This window comes from Artemia franciscana, chromosome 1 (assembly GCF_032884065.1).
Source record: "Artemia franciscana chromosome 1, ASM3288406v1, whole genome shotgun sequence".
In the NCBI taxonomy this organism is placed as follows: domain Eukaryota; kingdom Metazoa; phylum Arthropoda; class Branchiopoda; order Anostraca; family Artemiidae; genus Artemia; species Artemia franciscana.
The window spans coordinates 71059258-71086929 of NC_088863.1; the positions used below are offsets into that span (position 1 = coordinate 71059258).

Below are 27672 nucleotides of genomic sequence, written 5' to 3' on the forward strand. Positions count from 1 at the left end.
AGCTCTGAGTCACAAGGTCCTTCTAAATATCCAAATTCATTAAGATCTGATCACCCACTCGTAAGTTATAAATACCTCATTTTTTCTAATTTTTCCTCTCCCTTCAGCCCCCCAGATGGTCGAATCGGGGAAAACGACTTTATCAAGTCAATTAATGCAGCTCCCTGACACACCTACCAATTTCCATCCTCCTAGCACGTCCAGAAGCATCAAACTCGCCAAAGCACTGAACGCACCCCCCCATAACTCCCCCAAAGATAGCGGATCCAATACAGTTGCGTCAATCACGTATCTACGACATTTGCTTGTTCTACCAACCTAATTTCATCCCGATTTCTCCACTCTAAGCGTTTTCCGAGATTTTCAGTTTCCAAGATTTCTGTTTCCCCCTCCAACCCCCTATTTCCTCAGGTCCGATTCGAACTGAAAATTGAGTATCTGAGACATAAGATCCTTCCATATATGAAGTTTCATTGAGATCCAATCACCCATTCGTACGATAAAGATACCTCAATTTTCACATTTTCCCAGAGTTGGAGGGTTTCCCCCTCCAACTCCCCCCAATGTCACCAGATATAGTCTGAATTATAAATAAGAGCTCTAAAGCACAAGATTCTTCGAAATATCAAATTTCAATAAGATCTGATCACCCATTCGTAAGTTACAAACACCTCATTTTTTCTAATTTTTCCGAATTACTCCCCCCCCCCAACTGTTATGTCAGTTGCCCCCCCCCCCGATTATGTCAGTCACGTATCTTGGACTTGTTTTTATTCTTCCCACCTGGTTTCATCCGGATCTCTCCTCTTTAAATGTTTTCCAAGATTTCCGGTCCACCCCCCCCCCAATAACGCTGGATCCGGTCGTGATTTCAAATGAGAGATCTGAGTTACAAGGTCCTTCTAAATATGAAATTTCATTCAGATCCGATCAATCCTTCGTAAGTTAAAAGTACGTCATTTTTTTCTAATTTTCCAGAATTAACCCTCCCCCAACTCCCCCAAAGAGAGCAGATCTGTTTCGGTTATGTCAATCACGTATCCAGGACTAGTGCTTATTTTTCCCACCAAGTTTCATCCCGATCCCTCCACTCTAAACGTTTTCCAAGATTTTAGGTTCCTCCCCTCCAAACTCCCCCACTGTCACCGGATCCGGTCAGAATTTAAAATAGGAGCTCTCAGACACGATATCCTTCCAAACATCAAATTTCATTAAGATCCGATCACCCGTTCGTAAGTTAAAAATACTTCATTTTTTTCTAATTTTTCCGATTTAACCGTTCCACCCCCCAAATGGTCTAATAGGGGAAACAACAATTTCTAATTTAATCTGGTCTGTTTCCTGATACGCCTGCCAAATTTCATCGTCCTAGCTTACCTGGAAGGGCCTAAAGTATCAAAACCGGGACAGACAGACCGACAGAATTCACGATCGCTATATGCCACTTGGTAGATAACAAGTGCCATAAAAAACCAAACCAATGGCCTATTTGAATAAAATAGCCCAGTCCGAAAATTTTTGGATTGCACAGGTTTTACTATTGATGCAATAGTGTAACGATTATCTTTAGAAATATGGAAATGTTTATAGCTTAGATGGGATACGTTTACTGTTCCTTTAGCTTAGTCCCTCCCCCCCAAAAAAATCAACCAAAATTACAAAAAGAATGTACACAAAGCCGTATCCAGAGGGAAGGGGTTAGGGGGTCGAATCCCCCCTCCCCCAAATATTTTTCTAACTCGTAAAAACATGACAAAAATGCCTATAAACAAATTTTGGATGTATTTTTTGTTTTTTTTTTTGTAGCTCCCCCACCCAAACAAAAATCTTGTATACAGCTCTGCATGTAGATGGTAGAACTTTCAGATCCCAGAGAAGAAGCAACCTCCTTGGATCCAGAAAACCGTCAAACATTATAAAAACTTTTAGGTTTTAGTCTCACTTCATTTCAAAATTGCGGCCTGCTAGCTTGCCTGTCTTTTAGTCAAAAGCAATAAAAAAAGCCCGAAGAAAAGAATGCCTCAGGTAGTCCTCTCGGACGTGGATTATGAAGCTTCATTTCATCTATTGTAATTAGTAAAAACCAGCAAATTGCATAGTCTAATAAAAGTAAAAAATAATTGAATAATCCTAATTGTGGAATCAAAAGGAATAGAATACATAAACCAGATATAGTATACCGGATGTCCAGTACAATTTGATGAGCGTCAACTTTCAGGACATCATACTTCTATGAAAGAAGATTAAGCAGCTAAAATAAGGTCGACGCGGTTGCCCATAAAAGGACCGTGGGAACAAACTAATTATAAAGTTATCATACTGTAGGTATTTTACAAAGTTTAATACCGGTTTCGACAATCCGGGCAGAAATCCTAACTCTCCTTCAAAAAAAAGTACAACCTTACTACTTTAAAGCAATGAATTTAAATCCTCTTCATAAAAAAAGGATACAATCAAAGTGATGTTTCTAAGGCAAAATTTCCATTAATTCAAATTTTGTTGCCCAAAATTGACCTATTAGAATCATTGATCAGTTTATTTATTGAACCTCTGAAATTGATACTGAATTATAAAAAATTGTATGTATTCTAAAGTCTAAGGATGTTTAATTTTTTGGTTTCTATTTGCTTTGCACTAAGATAAATGTAGCACAAGTTAGAGGTCTCTAACTCAAAAAAATTACATTTTCAAGTATTTCTTGTGAATTTTGCTTTTTTCTCGAGATTTCTTCAAGACGGCTCTACATTTACTTCCTTTTAAGATTTTCCTGATTATTTCGAATATTTTTGTGAATATTTGATCATACAAATTTTCCTTTTGAGGGAGCTGCATATTTTCTAGCTATACCTATGACACGGTCATAGAAACATCGTGACGGTATAAATCCGTTGTTTTACGCAGAAACAAAACACAATGATGTGCAGAAAATTCAAATATAAAATGAAGCAAGTGTTGTGACATCTAAGACACATCGCTTTTTTCATAATACGCTGCCCGGTGGCTAAAAATGGCGGAAAAAGTGGTAGCAGCGAGTACATTTTGGAAAAAAGACTGATTGTGATGCTTTCTTGTGTCTTGTTAGACAGCATTACGCGCTTAATTAGATTGTGATTATGAATTAAATTGTGATGCTTTCTAGTGTCTTGTTCGACAACATTATGCGCTTAATTAGACTGTTCTTTCAGTTAGACATTGTCTTCTGAACCACCAACAGCCTAAAAAGTGGGGTGGTGGTCCGAGATTCGAACTTGAGACCTCCCGTAGACTGACTGTGATGCTTTCTAGTGTCTTGTTAGACAGATTGTCTAATTGTGGGAAAATCTGCAGCTTTATTCTCCAAGAATCTTCATTAAATTTTGTTTCTAATCTTTTCATTATTATTTAGCTTTGGAAAGTCTCCACAGAATCTTGAAAATTTCCCGTCATTTTTCTCGGGTAGTAACTTGTGCGCATCACGCGAGCTTTTTTAAAGTGCTACCAAACAAAACATGCGCAAAAATAGCCATTTAAACTAGATGCGACTATGCACAATATAAAACAAAAGAAAATCTCAATAAAGTAAAAAAGTAGAATCGCCTTGAAGAAATTTAGAAAAGTAAAAAATTACTAGAAATGCAATATTTTTTGAAGTTGGAAACACCTAGCTTACGCTACATTTATCTTAGTGTAAAACAAAGAATAAAAAAAAATGAATCATCTTTGGATTTTAGAATATATACAGTTTGTTATAATTTGCTTTCAATTTCAAAGGTCGAGAAAATAAATTGTCAAATTATTTCCTTATAGGCTGATTTTGGTCTTGTAGGCGTTGGAAACCCCTAGCTTACACTACATTTATCTTGGTGTAAAACAAAGAATAAAAAAAAAAAAAATGAATCATCTTTGGATTTTAGAATATACAAATTTGTTATAATTTGCTTTCAATTTCAAAGGTTGAGAAAATAAACTGTCAAAAGATTTCCTTATAGGCTGATTTTGGGCTTGTAGGCGTAGATGAACCTGTTCTACATGGTTGCACGCTGGTGTGCCTCAATATCCAAAATCAGCATAATCAGTTACGCTAGTAATCCCCTCTAACCAAATGCAGCAATAGAAATAAAAAAATTCATTTTTATTTTGAGTCTAACTTTTGAGTTCTAGCTGAGATACCTTTCTTTGCTTACTTACAAGACATGCGATTTGCCGTACCTAGTGGGGTTTAATTGTAGATGACAATAGCAGGTATGAAGAAAGTTCCAAAGCTGCCAGTAGCAGAATTATAAAAGCTGCTGAAACTTTAGCAGCACAATTCATGTTTTGACAGCTTTTCTTTGAGCAAAAATTATTGTTATATGTAGGATGGTATTTTCAGATAAAATGTACCAGCAAATTTGAAAACTACCAAGTAACATTGTTGCAGTCCTAGCCCACTTTTTCCATGACGAAATCAAAGATTCTACTTTTCCAATAGATGTGGTAGTAGCACCTTTCAACTTAAACCTAATTTGCATCAAAATATTATACCACGGTTATCCTTTTCGTCAGTATTCAATCTTTATATCGGCATAGAAGGAAGGGGGCTGGGATATGTAAACAAGTCCCAGCAAAGTAGATACAAAAATATCCAGATATTTGTGCGCAATGGCCTTTTTTCCAACAAAAATAATCATACCCCCCTCCCTTTAAAGACCTTCCAAGTGTATCCTGCTATTTTAGGCTATTTCCACTTACAACAGTGCCTGGCTTGAAGATATATTGGAAAATAAAACTGATAATTTATTTGAGTTGTTCAAGCTTTATATTGGACAAAATCTGAGCCTCATCAAGACTTTTCTCCTGACCAGCCTTATACAAGAATTGTTTTAGACACCAAATTTCTTTTAATTAAATATATTTTTTTAAGAAAAAACTTCAAAGACGTTTTAACAAAATATTTATCTAGAAAGAAAATGTATCTGTCTTTCAGATTGACAGTGACTGCCCGTTTTAACTTACTTGAATACTTTCTCCTTCGTGACAAGCAAGCGGATTTTCGACAATAAAATAATCGATGTCCTTCTTCCAGGATCTTTCTATGACTGATCGATGATCTGAGTCAACTAAAAGCTGGTTCATGCTGGTCAATACATCCAAGGGAGAACCATGAGTAGCTGAAAAACAAATTTCTCTTTTGATCACAAAAGAAAAAGAAAAAGAGAAAAGGAAAAGGGAAAAGAGAAAAGGGAAAAAGAAAGAATCTCCAAAAGGGGTCAATACTGCAGGACATCACACTGTCTATGTATGGTTTAAAGGTTTTCGCCTGACTTTCTTTTGTATCAAGGACAATGAAAATGAACTCTGGTTGTTTGAACCTCTTAAGTGGAAGCTTATACAACTATACGTAGGTATTTTGAAAAGGTTAAAAAGACCAGAAATTCAATTTTTAATGACAAAGGCCTCCAAATGCAATTCTACTGTTTCTGGCAGTTTCAGACAAAAAAAAAAAAAAAAAAAAAAAAAAAAAAAAAAAAAAAAAAAAAAAAGAAGAAGAGAAACGCAGTTGAGAATAATAAAAAAAAGCAAAGAAAGTATGACACCAAACAGGTTGAGAAAGCATATCATTCTTTAGAAAGTCTAGTCTGTGGGAATCAACTGATTATTAGATATTTAAATTTTCACATACAAAAAGTTTGAGACATGGAACATTTTTGTTTATTATTTTCACGATTCAAACTGACAACATCTGTCACAAAATGAATCACCTTTTAATTTCTGTAGACTAGTCTTCGTCCAGAATAACCTAGCAAAGACTATATGCAGTCTGAAAAAAAAAAATCATTTTGTGTTCAATAACGAGACTTCACGGGGTTTCGGCCTTTAGGTATTAGTCCTTGAGCAGATTCTATTTTTAAGAAACACTCTAACCAAATTATATGTGCAAAGAAAAAAATGAACATGTTATCATACCGAAATTGATATATATTATTTTTATTTCGTCGTTCTTGCAGATATATTATTTTTTTTTCAGAATATATTTGCAGATATATTTTTATTATTTATTTTTTATTTCGTCGTGCTTGCAGATATATTATTTCGTCGTGCTTGCAGGATAAAATCTTTAGCGAACTGATTTTTTAATTTTTTTCAAAAGAACTTTTGGTCTGCAGTACATCAGAAATCAAGAATCTCAACGAAGAGTATTCACATTACAGACTGTGCTTTAGAAAGTGCTGATTCTTATAGACCATCTATCCACTCCTTACTGTTGAATACGCGGCCCTAAACTAGGCAAGCATGTTTGCAAGTCGCATAACAAATTCTATTCATAATCAAGATACCTTCCAACTTGCTGTATCCTTCACACAATAAAATAGTACACGGAACGAAGAGTATTCACATTACGAATTCTATTACGAATTCTACTATTACGAATTCTACGAATTCTACTATTACGAATTCTATTACGAATTCTACGAATAATATTACGAATTCTATTCATAATCAAGATACCTTCCAACTTGCTGTATCCTCGATATCACACGATACGTGTGTATCCACGATTCACACGATACAATACACGATTACAATACACGATTGTATACACGATACAATGAAACAACCTTCACACAATAAAATAGTACACGGAAATGGAAGCATTCCAAAGGAGCTACATAATATACGTTGTTTGTCAAACCGATGACATTCAATCGACGGATTTTTGGTTCTCATGTAATCGCTTTTCCATTCTATTAGAATATTTGGGCATTTGCCAACAATAGTAGTAATTCTTGTTAGTTTGCATTTGCTTCAGCGTCTAGTTATGTCAAAAATATGCTTCTCACAACAAAGCTTGTTGTCCAATACTTACCAAATCGTTTTAGACTTGATTAATATATTGCATTCGGCAATGAAGTCGAAGTCACGTCAATGAAGATTCCAGCTTTGAATGAGAGGACTCTTTCTTTGGATAATGGACAGTATGCTTCAGTTGGTGTAATGTAGCAACTTTAGAAGTAGGTCTCAGCTTCATTATAAATTTAAATACACTAATTTTCGACAACCTTTATTGAAGCACAATCACATCCTTTGTAGGTTCGTCTTTTGTCCGTCCGCATCTTGAATATGCTTGTCCACTTTGGCACCCTGGTATCTCTCGTAAAGAATCGGAAAAAATTGAATCAATCCAAAGAAGAGCCTTTCGAATAATTTTCAAAGAAGGCAAGCTCCCATACTCTCTGCTCCAAAAAAGAGCTAATTTGGAAATCCTTGAGCGAAGGAGGGTTTCGTTGTGCCTCCGTTTTGCAAAAAATGCAATAACAAATCCTCGGACGGCAAGTATTTTCCCCAAACGTCACTCCCCATCCAGATTACAGCCGCCTCAAGCTGTTTGTGAGCCCATCCCTGTTTTGTTCTCCATTCGCTGCATTACTTCTAGATATGAAAAAAACTTTTGTCCCCTTCAACACAGAAAAAATGGATAAAATATCCCACTAGTTTCTCCCTTTTTTCTCTATTTCTTTTTTTTATTGGCTGATGGTGCTGCCCAGGTTATTGAACTTATAAGGTATCCCCCCTCTGTGTTTTTAGTTTCTCTTTGAATTTTTCATATTTTTTATGTTTCATTCTCTTTTTTTTTTGTTTATTCACTTATTTTTTGTCCCCCCTTCTTTTGACAATTTTTTTATCTTTTTAACTCTTTTATTGACTTATATAATTGACTTGGCAGTTAAATTATTTACACTTTTTGTGTCCCTTTTGATTTATACGTATATATATATATATATATATATATATATATATATATATATATATATATATATATATATATATATATATAGATATATAGATATATATATATATATATATATATATATATATATATATATATATATATATATATATATATATATATATATATATATATATATATATATATATATATTTCAGTAAAAAAGCATAATGTATGGTCACATCACGATTGTCTCGTGTGATTTGTCTATTATCTTAGTCTTTTCGATATGCTACAAGGTCATGTGAAAATTCTTTTTTATTATTTTGGTTCAATTTGAGGTTATAACGACGACGATACTTTGACTATGCATCATCCAAAAGAAGTGTAGCTTCTTTAAATTGTATTGAAAAAACAAAAGAGGTTATCTCACACTAAAGCATTTGAATCATACAATCGCATTACACATAAAAATGTGTACCATTCAATCATGGAGGCCTAGTATTGAAAAAAATTATCCGTATCCATGAAAAGTTCACAAAAATAGCTCTTAGTTTGACTTTTCGATTATTTTATGTGAAGTTTTCCTGGAGATGGCCCAATTTTTGATGTGTTTGGCCTGACCGAATACATATTTGAACAGTACTCTTATGCGCAGACGGTGAAGAGAGTGTAAAATAGCATTCTTCATAGGTGGAAACTGCAAATTCATACAAAATTTTCAGCATTTTGTAGAATTTCTAGAGTTGTCTAGAATTTTCTAAGGTATAAGACTCTAGAGCCAGGTCCTAAGTTAAAACCTATTGAGGCAAAGCACCAAATTTTACAGGCGAATGGGATTTGCCTGTATATTAAGGTCCACAAAGATCTTGTCTAGACATGGTTAAATTAACAAGCATCTGATCACCGTCTTAGACTCTCAGTGACAAATAACAACATATTACAATCAGAGTTGCCACCTCCATTTGCTAAAATATGCAATACAAGATGAAAAAGTAATGGCTTCAGAACCTTTTCGAGCATGTGATACTGAAACAAAAAAGAACGAAGTTAAAGTGAAAAAATGTTAACTTGGTATGATATGTGTCTTTACACAGTTTACTAACTTTAATAGAAATTAGTAAGAAAAGGCTATTTTCTTAAGATATACTCGTGTAACTTTATATTTTGAAAGAACATATAGACCCAGTCCATTTAGCGTACTGCCTATGACAACCCTTACTACTACAGCTACAACTAACAACCCACTTCATCATCAAGTCACCAGAGGTCAGCTACACACGCTTTTCCTCCCTCCAAATCTAGTCAAAGCCTCCCTTTTTACACCCTCCCAGGAAGTTATCATTTCCCTTAAATCTGTTTTTACAACATTCTCCCAACCCATTCGAAGATGAACTGCTTTTCGTTCATCCCAAGACAGTTGGACAAAAAGGACAATCTTTGGCAATTTTTCATTCTTCATCCACACAACGTGCCCAATCCATCTCAACCTTTTTCTCATCATAGCCCTTGAAAGCGGGATTAAACCACATTTTCCGTAAAAGTTATTGTTTGAGGTACGGTCAGTCAGTAGGGCACCCAAAGCAATCCATAGGCAACTTCTCTGGAAAACATCTAGAAAATCCTAGTCCGTTTTCGTAGCACCCACTACGCACTATCATCACAGTAGCTTCTGTTATTCTAATCTTGGTCCACAGACTTATCTTCCAATTCTTCCAGACTTTTGAAAAACGAAAAACGCACTGGGTCTTGGTTATTTTACTTTTCACTTCTTCTTTGCTCCCACCATCTTTACTAATAATACTATTAGGCAGGTCAAGCTGTCCACTTGATCGATCTTCTAACTACCCAATAACACCTTTCCCCTTCACTTTTTGCTAGTCTTAGCGACTCAGTATTCTTAACATAAATTTTCAAGATCTTATTTTTCACCCGGAACTCGCAAAACCTATAAGAGTTTATTTTTTTCTAGCATTTTCATCTAGGATACTTAAATCACCAACAAAATCTAATTCCAGGAGGGTGTTACTTCCTGGATAGAACGCTACTCTGCTTAAACCCTGACTCAATACGAAACTAGCTACTAACCTCATTTCTTACCTTAACCGCAGCAATGTTATTCTCGAACATAGTACTAGTCACCCTAGTGTATTTATCTGGTATATTGTACAAGGAAAGGACATTAATAAAAGTTCTCCTATCACCTGCATCAAAAGCTTGCTCATAATCTACAAAACCGAGGCCTACTGGCGTTTGAAGACTAAGGTACTTCCCCTTTTTCAAAAATCATATTCAGGTTACACAGTAATATATTTCTAACCTCGTAACCACCATAATTAAGAAACTCATATATCACACTATCACCACCTGAGGCATTATTATTTTTTAATCTTTTCAGTACTATTGTCATTAATTCTTCCTCTAGAAAATAAATCTCCCTTCACATCCAAAGTGTCAATATCTTTTCATTCTTTTTCATACCTTTTCCTGTAACTCTATCACAGTCAAGAACATTCTCAAAATGTTTTTACCATCTCCTTTAACTCTTCCCTTGTCACTAATTGTGGCCCTGTTCCTATCTTTAACTGGGACAAGTCCGGATTGACTACTCCCTCTGAATTTATTAACATTCCAGTACAATATTTTTCTACTATGTGATCTAGCTGCATCTTCCAGATCCTCGGCAATTTTATCTATGGTCTCCACTTCATACCTCCTTAGCTCATATTTTAATGCTTTCTCCACTTTCTTTATATTCCACTTATCTTTACCTATTACCTTTATTACAGCAGCCTATCTTCTAGCGATTTTGATTTTTTAATATTAACAACAAGGAGCAGTTGACCATGAAACAATGTTTAGAAGCGAAAAAATTTAAGAGTCATACTTGGAGATGAAACTTGCTCCTTGAGAGGGACAGAGACCTTTGTCCTAAGACCTTTGTCCAAAAAGGACCTTTGTCTTTTTGGGAAAAAATTCAAGAGTCATACTTGGAGATGAAGCTTGCTCCTTGAGAGGGACAGAGACCTTTTGTCCTAATATTAACAACAATGAGCAGTTGACCATGAAACAATGTTTAGAAGGGAAAAAATTTAAGAGTCATACTTGGAGATGAAACTTGCTCCTTGAGAGGGACAGAGACCTTTGTCCTAAGACCTTTGTCCAAAAAGGACCTTTGTCCTTTTTGGGAAAAAATTCAAGAGTCATACTTGGAGATGAAACTTGCTCCTTGAGAGAGACAGAGACCTTTTGTCCTAATATTAACAACAATGAGCAGTTGACCATGAAACAATGTTTAGAAGGGAAAAAATTCAAGAGTCATACTTGGAGATGAAACTTGCTCCTTGAGAGGGACAGAGACCTTTGTCCTAAGTACAGTGAAATCAACATCCTGCTTGGTCACATCAAAATCCCAGCAGATAACACCTCCTTTCTCAGCCGCAGAGATCACTTCTTCGTGCACCTGAAAATGTAACAGGTTTTAGAATTCTAGATTTAAGTATTTCCTGTCTTTTCAAATTTTATACTTGTTAAAACCGATAATACTTAAAAAAAAGTTCAAAAAAAAGAAAAAATATGAACATGCATCAAAATCCAATAGCAATAAAAAATAATTCAATGAAGTAATTTTTCATGAGTTTCGTTAAACGACATATAACGTTCAAGTTTTAAATTATAGGAGTGTAAAAAGATATCTTAAGATTTAGGAACTTCATTTTTGTACTTGAAAGCAAAACATGATAAGTATTTTGGACATTAACTGCTAACAAACAAAGAATAACACGCAAAAAGACAAAAAAAAACTAATACTTCTATGAAATAATTTTCTACTAATTTCGATAAAACGAAATAGCCAACAAATTGAAAATAGGCTAATATAAAGTCCAGAAATACATTTCATAATTCGTTAAATTAAATGTTCAAAAAGAAATCGAAGAGATAATTCAAATGAACCTTGAAATTTATTAGGACATACAGGTAAAAACATTTTTTCAAACGAAAAAAAAAGGTACAAAAGAGTTTATGCAATTGTGGTTCTGATAGAAGGAGCTGTCGTAGAAACTTCAAAAAGAACTCATTCGATTAGAAATTGAAGGGGATTAGTTCCCTTTTTAATAGTCAAAAGTGATAGGAGATCGACCAGCCTCCCATGACCATTATGTCCCCAAACACATCCAATCAGAGTTTTGAGATAGCCATTTTATTCAGCGAATTTGAAAGGTCTGGAAATTATATCTTTTAAGGATGACAACCCCCTCCCCACAACCTTCACGACAATGGTTGTAAGTTATAATCCAGAGGTATATAATTTTTTAAATAGAAAAGGTGGTCGCATAAATTACGAAGAGGGCTCATTGGATTGGGAATCAAACCTTCTGGTGCCATTTCTAAGAGTTGACATGATCGAATAGCAGCTATATCCCTCTTCTAAGTCATATTTTCCCCAAATACACCCAGAAAAAAAATAAAAAAATTTTAGACAGTCTTTTGTTAAAAAAAATATGTCCAAATGTGACATAACACTGTCTTCAGGGTTGAAACGTCTAGGTGCAAGGGTTGAAAGTTATGCCCTGGAGGCAAATAAGGTTAGGGGTTGTTAAGTGAAGTTTTGAAAGGGGTAATTTGAATAGAAATTTCAAGTTCTAATTATCTTTTAGGATTTAAAAGTGATGGAGGGCAACTAAAACCTCTCCCCCGCTCTGACACCCTCTTTTCCCCAAACGCATTCGATCAAAATTTTGACATAGCCACTTTGTTCACAATAATCCACAGAGCATATGACAATACTTTCAAGGTGGACATAACCCCCCAGAGCCCAGGGGCAAGGGTTGTAAGTTATACTCCGGAGCATACAAGGTTTGTACGGAACGGGTGGTCGCATTAACTTCGAATCGGATAGGGTTTAGTTGATTGGAATTTGGATGACTTATCGCCCTTTTTAAGAGTCGAAAGTGAATGGAGGGTTACCAACACTCCCCACAAGCCTATCATTCCCCAAAACATATCTGATCAAAATTTGTCTTGAAGAGATTTTCCCTATTGTTTCTACTTTGTATTTGTTTGATCAAAATCTTAACAGAACTATTCTGTTCAGCATTGTTAAAAGGTCCAGTAATTATGTCTATGGAGATGTCAACCTCCCCAGAGTTCTCAGGGCAGGGGTTTAAGTTATACAATACGTTCATTCTTTAAATATAGTACATGTTATTGAGAATGGTATGCATGTTTGAACTTTACTTTCTAAAATTATACGAAGGACATTCAGGTGAGCCTTTCAGTAAATGATGAGGGGAATGTTCAACGATATCAAAACACGGTATGTGTTACCAGATTGCCAAAAGGACGTAGCTCAGGAATGACTTACGAAAAAGGATCAGGAATGACTTTAAAAAGGCAATATTTGTATGCCACCACTACTACTGCGGTAACATTACTCCATTTACAATATTGAGGGGAAACATGAAATAAATCAAAAGACACTATGTGTATGTACATTGTAAAAAAAGTGTATCTCAAGAACTGATTTGGGTATTATGTTAGAACTTTCAGAGCAGGATTAAAGGGGAAGGTCATCTGACCAAAAGGCAATATGTGCATGCTAATATAATACTTCTATCACTGCTGTATTTACCACTACTACTTGTATTGCAGCTACTTGTAAAGGCAATACATTAATACCACTGCTGCTGCTAGTACTACCGCTATTACTATTAATACTACAGCTAGTAATACCACTACTACTACTCTGACTACTATTACAACTATGCCTAAGGGTATAAAGGTGAAATTTTCAATGAATTTTGGGAATGGAAGATGAACTTAATCACAACACGCCGTCTGTATGCAGGTTGTCAAAACAACAGCAATATCTTAGGTTATTAATAGGTATTAGGTATTAGGTAATTTAGTAATTTAGTAATAATAGGTAATTTAGGTATTAATAGATTGGTGAGTGAAGTTGAAACCAACAGGGTTTCTTGTCAGGAATGTTGAACTAACCAAAAGTTAGTTCCATTTGCTTCCTCTTGCTACTGCTTCTACTCATACTTCTACCTCTACTACTACTAATGCCACTAAAGCTAAGGCTACTACTATTAATTCTACTGCTACTGCTGCTGTTAAAACTAAGGGTATAAGGCGAAAAATTTGATTGAAACTGTATGAGCAGAAATGCTCTAGGAATGCTTGTAGAGCAGAAATGCTCTAGGAACAGTTAATGGTATTACGTTTAAACTTTCAGTGTGTGTTGAAGGGAATGTTCAAGAAACCAAAGGTGCTAGGCGTATATTGCTACTAATCCTACTACAATAATTACTACACAAGTAATATGATAACTATTACTACGAAACCCAAACCGAACGGAAACTACAATAGATAACCGAGTCACACTCAAAACGAGAAAAAATTAACATGAGTAAGGCTGAAAACCCCCATGCATTCTCAAGACCAGATCATAATATGCACTTTACTAAAAAAATACATTTTGAATGTTTTCACTTTTTCCATTTTAATAAAAATCATTAAAACTTAAAGGAATAAATATTAGTCATCTGTTTTTTTTTTTTGTTTTTTTTTTTCAGTAAAGCGCAAATTATGTTCAGGTCTTCAAAAGGGATTCGGGTTTTCAGTCCCACTAATGTTAATTTTTGTTCGTTTTGAGTTTGCCTCGGTTATTTATTGCAATTTCTGTTCGTTTTGGATTTCACATATTTATTGATGGTGATATATGGTAATTTTATGCTTGGAAGATTATTTTGCTTTATATCTACTTAATTTTGTTTTAGTAGAGTTCTGTAATTTTCTTTGAAAAACTTGTTTTGTGGAAAAGGTTTTTCAAATTAATCAGAGAAAAGGGCTAATTTTCAGGTTGAATATACATATTATGGATCTTCAACCTCAATAATAGCTAGGATACTTAAACAATAATAACTAAGATTGAATCATCAAAAACAGTGAGCATCCAATCTGATCAAATTGTTGAACAGAAACTTAAAAAATCATATACATCTTAAAAAATCAGGAATTTAATTTCTAATAAAATTGACCTTCATATATAATCCTGCAGGTTTCGGTAGTGGCAGGCACAAACGATGTAAAAAAAAATGTAGTTTAAAAACCAGCAGAATAAAGGTTAAAAACAAATTGCTTTACACAGCTGAGGAAAGTGAAGCTTTCCAATAAAATTGTGGTTACCTAACAGATTGCTAATGTTTGAACTTCCCCTGAAAAGAAGCTGTCACATTTAACAAATAACAATAATTTTGAAGGATTAAACCGAAAATATTCAAAAATAACAGTTTTCAGGTATGAAGATGGACCCTAGGGACATTTTTTTACATACATCCCTAGGGACATTTTTTTTTACATACATTGCGTCACACGGAATTAAGCGTCAGACAGAATTCTTCAAGACAGCGGAGTCAAGTAGCCTTGCCATTGTGATGAGTTCTTAAGTGTCTGTGTACATTAATATGGTACCTAAGTTTTTGTTTAGTCCTGTTTATTTATTTATTCCATTTGTGGTCTTGTACGGTTTTCGAATGAGAAATAAAATTATCTACCCAGCCATATTCTTGTTGCTTTAATTACTTTACAAATATAAAAAAACCTTTAAGTGAAACAAGAGCTAAGAGCTCATATGGCACTTGTGAGGAGGCAAGAAGAGCTAAGAGCCAAGAGCTCATATAGTATGAGCCCTAACAAAATTCTAAGAACCAACAGATTGATTTAAAAGGAAAATCAGAGGCTTAATACCGGTCGGGATTTAAAATAAGAGTAAGTCACGATGTCCTTCTAAATATAAAAATTCATTAAGATCCGATCACCCACTCATAACTTATAAACACCTCATTTTTTCTAATTCCCCCCTTTACCCCCCCTCCCCTCAGATGGTCGAATCTGGTAAAATGACTTTATCAAGTCAATTTGTGCAGCTCCCTGACACGCCTACCAATTTTCATTGTCTTAGCACGTCCAGAAGCACCAAACTCGCCAAAGCACTGAACCCCTCTCCCCAACTCCCCCAAAGAGAGGCGAATCCAGTACGATTACGGCAATCACGTATCAACGAAATTTGCTTATTCTATCCACCAGGCTTCATCCCGATTCCTCCACTCTAAGCGTTTTCCAAGATTTCCGATTTCCCCTCCAACTCCACCCAATGTCAACGGATCTGGTCGGGATTTTAAATAAGAGCTCTGAGACATGCATTCCTTCTAAATAACAAATTTCATTAAGATCCGGTAACCCGTTCTGATGTTAAAGATACCTCAATTTTTCTAATTCTTCCAAATTAACACCCCCCCCCCAGCTCCTCCAAAGAGAACGGATCCGTTCCAATTATGTCAATCACGTATCTAGAACTTGTGCTTATTCTTCCCATCAAGTTTTATCCCGATATCTCCACTATAAGCGTTTCCCAAGATTTCTGTTTCCCTCATACAATCCCCTATGTCCCTGGATCCAATTCTAGTCCAAAATGGAGCATCTGAGACATGAGATCCTTCTATATATCAAGTTTCATTAAGATCCGATCACCTATTCTTAAAATAAAAATACCCAAATTTTCACGTTTTCTAAGAATTCCAGTTTCCCCCTCCAACTCCCCCCAATGTCTCAGGATCTGGTCGGAATTTAAAATAAGAGCTTTAAAGCACAAGATCCTTCTAAACATCAAATTTCATTCAGATCTGGTCACCCGTTCGTAGGCTACAAATACCTCATTTTTCCGAATTATCCCCCCCCCCCCCTAAATCCACCAAAGAGAGCGGATCCGGTCCGGTTACGTCAGTCACATATCTTAGTCTTGTTTTTATTCTTCCCATCCAGTTTCATCCTGATCCCTCCGCTTTAAGTATTTTCTAAGATTTCCGGTCCCCCCAAATGCTCCCTCCCAATGACGCTCGATCCGGTTAAGATTTAAAATAAGAGATCTGAGTTACGAGGTCATTCTAAATATGAAGTTTCATGAAGACCGGATTACTCCTTCGTAAGTTAAAAATACGTCATTTTTTCTAATTTTTCAGAATCATCCCCCCCCCCCAATAGATCGTATCCGTTCCAATTATGTTAATCACGTATCTAAGACTTTTGCTTATTTTTCCCACCAAGTTTTATCCCGATCCCTCCACTCTAAGCGTTTTCCGTGATTTTAGGTTCCCCGCCAAACTCCCCTATTGTCACCATATCCAGTCGGGATTTAAAATAAGAGCTTTGAGACACGATATCCTTCTAAATATCAAATTTCATAGAGATCCAAGCACCTGTTCGTAAGTTAAAAATACCTCATTTTTTAATTTTTCAGAATTAACCCCCCCACCCCCCAACTACCCCAAAGAGAGTGTATCTGTTCCAGTTATTTCAATATGTATCTAGGACTTCCTATTTTTTCCGAATTACCCCCCCCCCAGATGGTCAAATCTGGAAAATGATATGGTCCGGTCCCTGATATGTCTGCCAGATTTCATCGTCCTAGCCTACCTGGAAGTGCCTAAAGTAGCAAAACTGGGACCGACAGATCGACAGAATTTGCGATTGCTATATGTCACTTGGTTAATACCGAGCACCATAAAAATAATAAAATAACTTATGTACTTGCATTCAAGTTACTCTAATATTTAATGTAAACAAATTCCAACGTAAACAGTAAGCAAAGTTTACACGAGAAAGGGGAAAACAGAACACGAAAACAAAAGGCCGCCAAAAATGCTGCGAGGGTACACTTAAAAAAAAAAATATGTGAATGTATTTATTGACGATTCCGACAAATCTGAATTCGAAGGGAGAATTTACGGGGGGTTGGAGGGCTAGATGAGGTTCAAAACATGAGCCGACTAATTACGAAGTGTGAAAATTTATTAAATAAATTTCATAAAATTTATTAAATAAATTAGCCCGAATGTGATTAAATCTTATTTGCTCCTTACTGCTCCGATCTTATTTAGCTTGCGGGAGTGTACAATCTATACTATAGTTTGTCAACCACTGTTGAGCTTAACAGCGGCTTACTTAATCAAAAGTGGTGAAAGTGAAAATTATACCATTATAATGACATTAGAGCTTAAAGTAATTTTAGGTATCAAGTGTTTTTCCCATTTCTTTCCTTTCGCGGGCTATATGAATTTGATCAAATGTTAACCATGGAATTGTTCGATATTGAGCAAATATTTACTTGACATGTCCTTTTTCTTCTGGAACACCACAAAATTTATCTGATACCTACTGATAAAGATAAATACTACATACTGATAATGTCTACTGATATTAAAGATCAAATAAAAAATGGAAAATTTTCAAACTAATGGGAAATTGTTATTCGATTAAAACTGAAATTAAACAAAATTGAAAAATAGAAACTAAATATTAGCAACAATTGAAGATTAGACATAGCAGAAATTATAGTCCAAAGAAGCCACTGTTTACCCTAAACGTGAATTTGACTGTGGGGAACTAGAAAACTCATCGAATTGAAGTGCTCTCGTGATATTCCAATTAGAGATAATCTTCTGATATAACTAATTTCTAATGGAAATCACACTTATTCATAGCACCTAAATTAGCCTCAACCCTGATTTATTTTCGTTACAACAACCAAATTAGGCCCACTAAATAGAACCAATCATAGACGAAGAAGGTTGAAATGTTGAAAGGACGGGGGAGTCACTATGTTCACGATAGTTTAGAGGAATGATGCTCCAAAAAGAATTGGTTTTATTTGAAAATCTATGTGGTAAGCTTTTTAAGTGGCAAAGTAAGTAAAAATGAAATGTGATTGCTTAAATTGGTTAAGTCAAAACTTACACTACATTATTTATCTTAGAAAATCGGAATAAATGAAGAATTCAATTATTAGCAGAAATTGTGTTGCTTATTGTCTATCTTGCACAGATTTATCAAAAGTCAATATAAATTAGAAATGTATCCGTCGTTGGTTCATAAAGCATTGGTCTAATAGTCAAATCCTTGTCAAGGCTTGGCAAAATTTCAGATTGTGTTACTATATATGACTACAAGGCAACCGCCCTCGTTCTGGCTGGGTTTATGATATACGTCTTCCTACCAAAAGAAAGTTTGCAACAGAACTATCTTTCTATACAAGCAAATTAGTTGAAGATCTTTATCGGGAAGCTTCTTAATCCCAAACTTCCATCTGTAGGAACGTCTCAAAGAGCACTCCCACAATCCACCTATCTGCCCGAGATCTTCCAAATTCCAAAAAATTTTTATTCGTCTGCTTGATTTTCTGCCACGATGACACCTTTCAGTCTGAATGCGAAGATAAACTTCAGATTTCCTATCTATTTATCTTCTTGACAACTTTGTTGCCTCAGTTGATTCAGTACTGCAAGCAATCCTGATCCTAAAACATAAGAAGCCTCCTGGTATTGAAGGGGTAACTCATCTTCATATTATCCATAGTAGCAAGCTAATGGCAAACCATGTCACTATTCTCATACCAATGATTGTTGTCTAAGAAGTTGTGCCTTCTTACTTCTTAATTTAAGTCTTACTCCAGTTCCAAAAAAATTCAAAGTTGTCACTCAATGCTCGTGTTAGTCTCATCGCTGCGTTAGTCGCAACTAAGTTTTCTAGCTTCTCAAACTACTTTTCATTGACCATACGGGTGCAAAACATAATGTTCCATCCACACAATTCAGATTCCAACCTAGTCTCAGGTGTTTCTCCTATTTTTGTCGGCAGGAACGCAACCATTGATGCTGATGAGGCAAGTGAAAGTCTGGTGCAAGCAGGTCATAACGATCGTAAAGCGTTGGACTCTCTGATTCACAAACTATGTTACGTCATGCCGCAAAACACGAGATAACCCCTTCCTATACCCAAATCCTTTATGATACGCGATCTCATATTAAGGTTCACCTAATGATCCACTTTCCACCTAAAGCTGACGACGCTCAAGTGACCTAAACTGCTCATCACTACCCACCCAATCCTAATATTTTTGTTGACTTGCAGATAGCTACAGGTCAAGGTGCTTTTCCTTTGCCTTCACTCTTCAAAAACGGAGTTTTTGTTGCAAATTCATCTGCTCCATCGTCTTTCATCCTTGGCGGTCTTAATTTATCGCTTACCCACTTTTCAGACTATATTCTGAATTCGGTTGGTATTGTCCAGCGCATTAGCAATATTTTGCATCGCTACAATCCAACAATGGAAATCTTTCAATCCCGAAGGCGGAACTCTTTTTTTTTAACATTCTTTTCGTGAGCACTAGGATCATGCAAGCTATCACATTGGCTTAAACTGGTCTTCCAATTGGCTCGTCGATGAAGCTTAAACGACAACTCTTAACAGCTCACAATGACACACGAAGTGGTTATATCGTATACATCTTTCGTCACGAATAAGATTCACTTTAAACGTTGTCTTCTTTCGAGACTTTTTAATTCTGTTGCTTTACCACATTACACACGCATGTCACCTTTCTGGAAACAATCTACAAATTCAAAAAAGACAAACTTTGATCAGATTGCTTTTGTATCATAAAATATTCCACATGAACCAACATTTTGTTGTGGGGTTTATTTCCCCATGTGGCCCCGCAATTCTTATCTTGAAAGGAAATTTAACAATGTTGACTCAGTAACTACTGTGGAAAAGAAACTTTCTACGAATAATTCTTATTTATCAAACTTAGCTATCTTTGGACATTGGTACCGACACAGTAATCTGTTGAAATTGTGATGCATTTTGAAGTGTTTAATTTTTTCTTTGATGTTTCACTCCTTTATTCTTTTTTTATTGCTATTACTCCGCCATCTTATTTTTTTCTTTTTTTTTGCACGACCGGCTTTAAAAAAAATAAATAATAAAGACCGGCGTTTAAGAATACACCCTTTGAATTAAAATCCAAACTTACTTGTCCTTTGGTCAAAGAAACACATTTATACACACTTTCGTCGTAGATAAAACAGCCACTTTGTCTTTCTTTTTCAAACTGTTCTTCTGTCATATACATGGACTTTGGCACCATTGAACCATCTACAGAAGAGATCTGAAATCAAATTTAAGAAATAAGATAGTGATTTCTGCCTCAAAATCCAAGAAATTACAAATTTCAGGGAGAGAATTTAAACTTTAATCTCCCTTTATTCTGAATAATGTTTCTTAATATTTGTTCCGACTTTTCGGGTATCTTATCATACAGCATTTCGAATATTATATCGCAATTCTAGTATCATACAGTATTTCCACTCTTTCAGTATGTTATATTCCTATACATTTACATGAGTTGGCTCTAATTCATTTTTCCTTGTCGTCTTTGGATTTCAAGTTCTATTTTTTCAGATATGCGTCACTACCTTTTTTCTTATAAAATATATTAAGAAATACTTTTAAAGACTAGACAGTGACTAGCGCTCAAGGACCATGATTTTAGTATAAGATATTCACCTGTGGTCCCGGTTTTCACACTTGTAAAATGCCTTCAGGAAAACTCTTAAGATTTTTCTAATTATTATAATAAGAGATCTTAATGGATCTCTAGATTAATCAGGGCTAGGCAAACAGTAGATTGTCATAAACTGAATATTTAGCAGTTTTGAAGACTGAATATGATTTAGTAATTAATTTAAAGGAAATTTTAAACAAAATACTGATGATGATGATACTGATTATGTGCGCGTTAGTTTTACACAAAGCCAAATGGATTTGGTATTTTTACCAATTTGGTAATTTTTTCTTTGAATTTTTAAATTTTTGGTAAATTTTACATTGGTCATAAAACCAATGGTATTTTTTTGAACCAAGTCATATAACTATGGAAATGGATACAATAAAAAATTATGCATAATATACGAAAAAACTGCTAGACTGAATTAATAAATAATTAGTAGACAACATAAATATGACAACATTTACAACACAACACAGATACAATACTTATAGGTTGGTTAGTTACGAATAAATATACTAGTGTACATTTCATTTGCAAAATTGAATTGCGCCCCTACCCAACAGAACAATATATATACATATATACAAAAACATACATTTGAAGCCCCCCAAACCCAACAGAAAAAAAAATTAATACTAAGATGAATAGAAGAAGAGGCGTTTGGAAGAAAAATCAGAAAAGCAAAATATATGCGAGTGTAACTGAAGTTTAATCACGAAATTCGGAATATTCTACAGAAAACAAAAACAAAAAACTACTACTTTTTAATTTTTTTTTATTTATTCAGTTGAATGATGCTAACACAACTACAAACTTTCCAGCAATCTAAATATGTAAAATGAACAACAGAAATATGAAGCCTTACACAAAAAAAAGAAAAAAAAGAAAAAAGAGCAAACAAGACCTAAGAGCTCATATGGCACTTGTGACGAGGCAAGAAGAGCAAAGAGCCAAGAGCTCATATGGTATGAGCTCTAACAAAATTCTAAGAATCAATGGATTGATTTAAAAGGAATATCAGAGGCTTAATGCCGGTCAGGTTTTAAAATAAGAGCTCTGAGTCACGATGTCCTTCTAAATGTCAAAATTCATTAAGATCCGATCACCACTCGTAAGTTATAAATACCTAATTTTTTCTAACTTTTCTTCTCCCTTTAGCCCCCCCTAATGGTCGAATCTGGGAAAACGACTTTATCAAATCAATTTGTGCAGCTCCCTGACACGCCTACCAATTTTCATCGTCCTAGCACGTCCAGAAGCACCAAACTTGCCAAATCAGTGAACCCCTCCCCCCCAACTCCCCCAAAGAGAGCGAATACAGCATGGTTACGTCAATCACGTATCAAGGACATTTGCTTATTCTATCCACCAAGCTTCATCCCGATTCCTCCACTCCGAGTGTTTTCCAAGATTTCCCCCTCCAACTCCCCCCAATGTCAAAAGATCTGGTCGGGATTTGAAATAAGAGCTCTGAGACATGAATTCCTTCTAAATATCAAATTTTATTAAGATCCCATCACCCATTCGTAAGATAAAATTACCTCAATTTTCAAGTTTTCCAAGAATTCCGGTTCCCCCTCCAACTCCCCCAATGTCACAGGGAAAATCTAGCCGGAATTTAAAATTAGAGCTTTAAAGCACAAGATCATTCTAAATATCAAATTTCATTAAGATCTGGTCACCCTTTCGTAAGTTACAAATGCCTCAATTTTCAAAATTACCCCCCTCCCCAACTCCACCAAAGAGAGCATATCCGGTCCGCTTATGTCAGCCACGTATCTTAGACAGGTTTTTATTCTTCCAATCCAGTTTCATCCTGATCTCTCCGCTTTAAGTATTTTCTAAGATTTCTGGCCCCCCCCCCAACTGCTCCCCCCCCCCCCTAATGACAATGGATCCGGTTGAGATTTAAGATAAGAGATCTGAGTTACAAGGTCCTTCTAAATATAAAGTTTCATGAAGATCCGATCACTGCTTCGTAAGCTAAAAATACGTCATTTTTTTCAAATTTTTCAGAATTAATCCCCCCCCCCCCAATAGAGCGGATCCGTTCCAAATATGTAAATCACGTATCTAAGACTTCTGCTTATTTTTCCCACCAAGTTTCATCCCGATCCGTCCAATCTAACCGTTTTCCATGATTTTAGGTTCCCCCACCTGACTCCCCCCAATATCACCAAATCCGGTCGGGATTAAAAGTAAGAGCTCTGAGATACGATATCCTTCTAAATATCAAATTTCATTGAGATCCGATCACCCGTTCGTAAGTTAAAGTCCCTCATTTTTTTTTATTTTTCAGAATTAACCCCCCCTCCCAACTACCCCAAAGAGAGCGGATCTGATCAAGTTATGTCAATCATGTATCTAGGACTTGCGCTTATTTTTCCCACCAAGATTCATCCCGATCCCTCCACTCTAAGTGTTTTCCAAGATTTTGGGTTTCCCCCTCCCAACTCCCCCCCCCCAATGTCACCAGATCCGGTCGGGATTTAAAATAAGAGCTCTGAGACACGACATCCTTCTAAATATTGAATTTCATTGAGATCTGATCACCCGTTCGTAAGTTAAAAATACCTCATTTTTCTAATTTTCAGAATTAACCCCCCCCCCCAACTACCCCAAAGAGAGCGGATCAGTTCCGAATATGTGAATCATGTATCTAGGACTTGAGCTTATTTTTCCCACCAAGTTTCATCCGGATCCCTCCACTCTATGTGTTTTCCAAGATTTTAGGTTCCCCCACCCGACTCCCCCCAATATCACCAAATCCGGTCGGGATTAAAAGTAAGAGCTCTGAGATACGATATCCTTCTAAATATCAAATTTCATTGAGATCCGATCACCCGTTCGTAAGTTAAAGTCCCTCATTTTTTCTTATTTTTCAGAATTACCCCCCCCCCCCACTACCCCAAAGAGAGCGGATCTGTTCCAGTTATGTCAATCATGTATCTAGGACTTGCGCTTATTTTTCCCACCAAGATTCATCCCGATCCCTCCACTCTAAGTGTTTTCCAAGATTTTGGGTTTCCCCCTCCCAAATCCCCCCCCCCCCCAATGTCAACAGATCCGGTCGGGATTTAAAATAAGAGCTCTGAGACACGACATCCTTCTAAATATTAAATTTCATTGAGATCCGATCACCCGTTCGTAAGTTAAAAATACCTCATTTTTCTAATTTTCAGAATTAACCCCCCCCCCCCCCCAACTACCCCAAAGAGAGCGGATCAGTTCCGAATATGTCAATCATGTATCTTGGACTTGAGCTTATTTTTCCCACCAAGTTTCATCCCGATCCCTCCACTCTATGTGTTTTCCAACATTATATGTTTCCCCCTCCCAACCCTCCCCCCCCCCCAAAGTCACGAGATCCGGTCGGGATTTAAAATAAGAGCTTTGAGACACGATATCCTTCTAAATATCAAATTTCATTGAGATCCGATAAACCCGTGGTAAGCTAAAAATACCTCATTTTTTTCTAATTTTTCAGAATTAACCCCACCCCCCACCCCCCAACTACCCCAAAGAGAGCTGATCCGTTCCGGTTATGTTAATCATTTATCTAGGAATTGTGTTTATTTTCCCTACCAAGTTTCATCCCGATCCCTCCTCTCTAAGTGTTTTCCAAGATTTTAGGTTTCCCCCTCCCAAATCCCCCCAATGTCACCAGATCCGGTCGGGATTTAAAATAACAGGTCTGAGACACGATATCCTTCCAAACATCAAATTTCATTAAGATCTGATCAACCGTTCGTAAGTTAAAAATACTTCAATTTTTCTATTTTCTCCGAATTAACAGGCACCCCACTCCTCCCCAGATGGTCAAATCGGGAAAACGACTATTTCTAATTTAATCTGGTCCGGTCCCTGATACGCCTGGCAAATTTCATCGTCCTAGCTTACCTGGAAGTGCCTAAAGTAGCAAAACCGGCAGACAGACAGACCGGCAGACACCGACAGACCGACAGAATTTACGATTGCTAGATGTCACTTCCAAGTGCCATAAATATATATATATATATATATATATATATATATATATATATATATTATATATATATATATATATATATATATATATATATATATATATATATATATATATATATATATATATATATATATATATATATATATATGTATATATATATATATATATATATATATATATATATATATATATATATATATATATATATATATATATATATATATATATATACATATATATATATACCGTTGTGTTTAAATCTACCTCGAATTTTTTGAATGAGTTTTTGAGTCTTCGACATTCCTCTTAGCACTTCTTTACTGAGTGTATCTACAGAGGTATATTGACGTCACAGGAGATTAAAAGGTTTTCATCGGTAGTTGGGAATGACAAATATATTTATAAAAACTGGAATACTAGATGAGTTTCTGAAATAATCTTTGCCTCATTTCTAATTTTTTTCTAAGTCACTAAAAGTGGTGTATCTAATGAAAAATAATGATAAATTTACTGTTCGGGCGTTTGAAATGAAGTTAAAGGATTATTTTGGAAATAGCATTAAGGTATTTAAGAAGTATTTATTTTTCAAGATGAAAATGTAGACTAATATCTTTTTTAGTAAAACATGTTCTATTATATTTTCCCTTTCTTAAGTTCATCCAATGCCAATCAGGAATTAGACTTTCAAGGTGTTGGAAACCTAGTTTACAGCAAGGGGCTTAAAGGGGCAAGCTAGTAACGTTTACTTACACTCAATAGAAATCCACCAACTTACTTATGCAATTTTATGCATTGTTACCCCGCAAAAAATGAAGTAATTTTAATCATCTATATATCGTATTTTTTTTTGCAAATATCTCTTTTTCTGACCCCCCCCCTCCTCTAAAAACGAAAATTATATCCATGAATAGCTTAAAAACTTATAATCCTCCTCTTGTTAAAGATGGTAAACACAGTTTCAGTGAAACTGCCAGTACTATTAATAATTTTATTAAAATAGAATAATAAATAATTGCGCATTCATAGCAACTTATGGTAAAAAGTGCTTTTTTGTACGTCTTTTCATTATTAGTTATTATTTTTATAGCATATTTTTTTTTGCAAATTCAGCAAGTTTTATAAAATCATAGAGCCAATCAAGCAGCAAAAATTAATTGTAAAAGTGTTAGTATTCATAAAATGATCGATTGCTAATTTTTGTATTGACATACTTAGAATAAATTAAATGTACAATTCCTTGGCTGGAATCATGGTCCAAATAGGAATTTGTTGGAGTTCCTTGTCGAATGAAGCGGCGAAGCGGCTATCCGTAGCAAACTGTGGGATTTGGCAAACAATTTCATGGATTTTTCAAACAATTTCATGGAAATTTCAATTCTATTATTTCAATTAAATTTGAGTAAACTCAGCTTAACCTTCGTTAACGTTAATGCCAATGAGATACTTTTTTTTGGAAAAACTGCTATCAAAATAAAAATAAAAACAAAATGTTTATTCCCCTTAAAGAGTTTTTTTTTTTTTTTTTTTTTCAGGAAAACACCATATATTGTAAACGAGATATCAAAGAGTTATCATCAAACTTCAAGCGCCATCTACCTACGCGGACTATGGACGACAAGCAAATCCTAATCAAAATATCTTACACCTTCTTCCAAGAAACTATCAAATGAAGCAGGGATTGAAACCAAATTGCTACCATCGTCAAACTAAAATAAAACAATATTAACAGATAATCAATAAAATAAAGGACATTTTTAATCTATAGTAGTATATTTGAATATGCTCCAAATATCGTCAGTGCTATACCAAAAATTCATTTTCCAACTTCTGAGCTGATTACCGAAACTGTTTTCAAAGGGAAGATCCAAGGAAATGTACATAAGAAGGATAAAAGCGTGAAAAAGTAATGTGTATCGGATGGGCCGAAGCACGATTGTTTATACGTTGCCTTTTGGATCCCCCCTTCCGAAACAGCTTGGAAAATCGTTTTCACCAATTGTCTCAGGATTGTCTATTAACCTTTAGGCGAGACAGTGACAGTGTACATGTATTTTTTCTGCCACTCAAGTTCTGAAATTCCGAAATACAGCAGTATTTTCAATCTCGTCTTTTTCTATAAAATGAAGAATTTTCGAAAAGTTCAAAACAGGCGGAAAAAAACAATTAATCCAAACCTAAAGAATCAAATACTGAAGCCTCATTTAATTGCGGGAAAAGGCCGTAAATGTTTGCCGGTACTAAACTGTTATTTGACGGTTTACCAGTGCCGTTATTAAACATTCTTTGATCTACATCTACCACAATAAAGATTTTTGACAAACCAAACATAATAAATAAAAAGTACTTTTTTTTATCAAAGTATTAAATATGCAGCAGAAATTAAAAACAACAAACATTTGAACGTATTTGAGAATCAAAAGGTGAGAGGGGTGGGGAGAACATGGAATAAGTTGTAAACATATCATTATTATTAAGAGTTTTTTTTATGCTGATTTCATATATGGGTTAATTCTAAATTTAGTCATCCAAAGCCATGTTTACAATCAAGAATCATCACTTTTATTCATTTTATCATATACCAAG

General features: G+C 35.2%; 1 protein-coding gene across 2 annotated transcripts in view; it reads right to left on the reverse strand.

Moving 5' to 3' along the window:
• Positions 1-27672, reverse strand: part of LOC136033526 (SEC14-like protein 1) — a 139721-nt gene that overhangs the window by 16996 nt on the left and 95053 nt on the right. Inside the window, exons 13-16 of one of the 2 annotated variants that reach the window (XM_065714272.1) lie at positions 26733-26795; positions 20565-20699; positions 11012-11150; positions 4975-5129 (exon numbers count right to left, since the gene is read on the reverse strand). In XM_065714272.1, the coding sequence (XP_065570344.1) occupies positions 4975-5129; positions 11012-11150; positions 20565-20699; positions 26733-26795 (492 nt within the window). The remainder of the gene's footprint in view (positions 1-4974; positions 5130-11011; positions 11151-20564; positions 20700-26732; positions 26796-27672) is intronic. The other variant, XM_065714275.1, reaches the window with a different exon arrangement.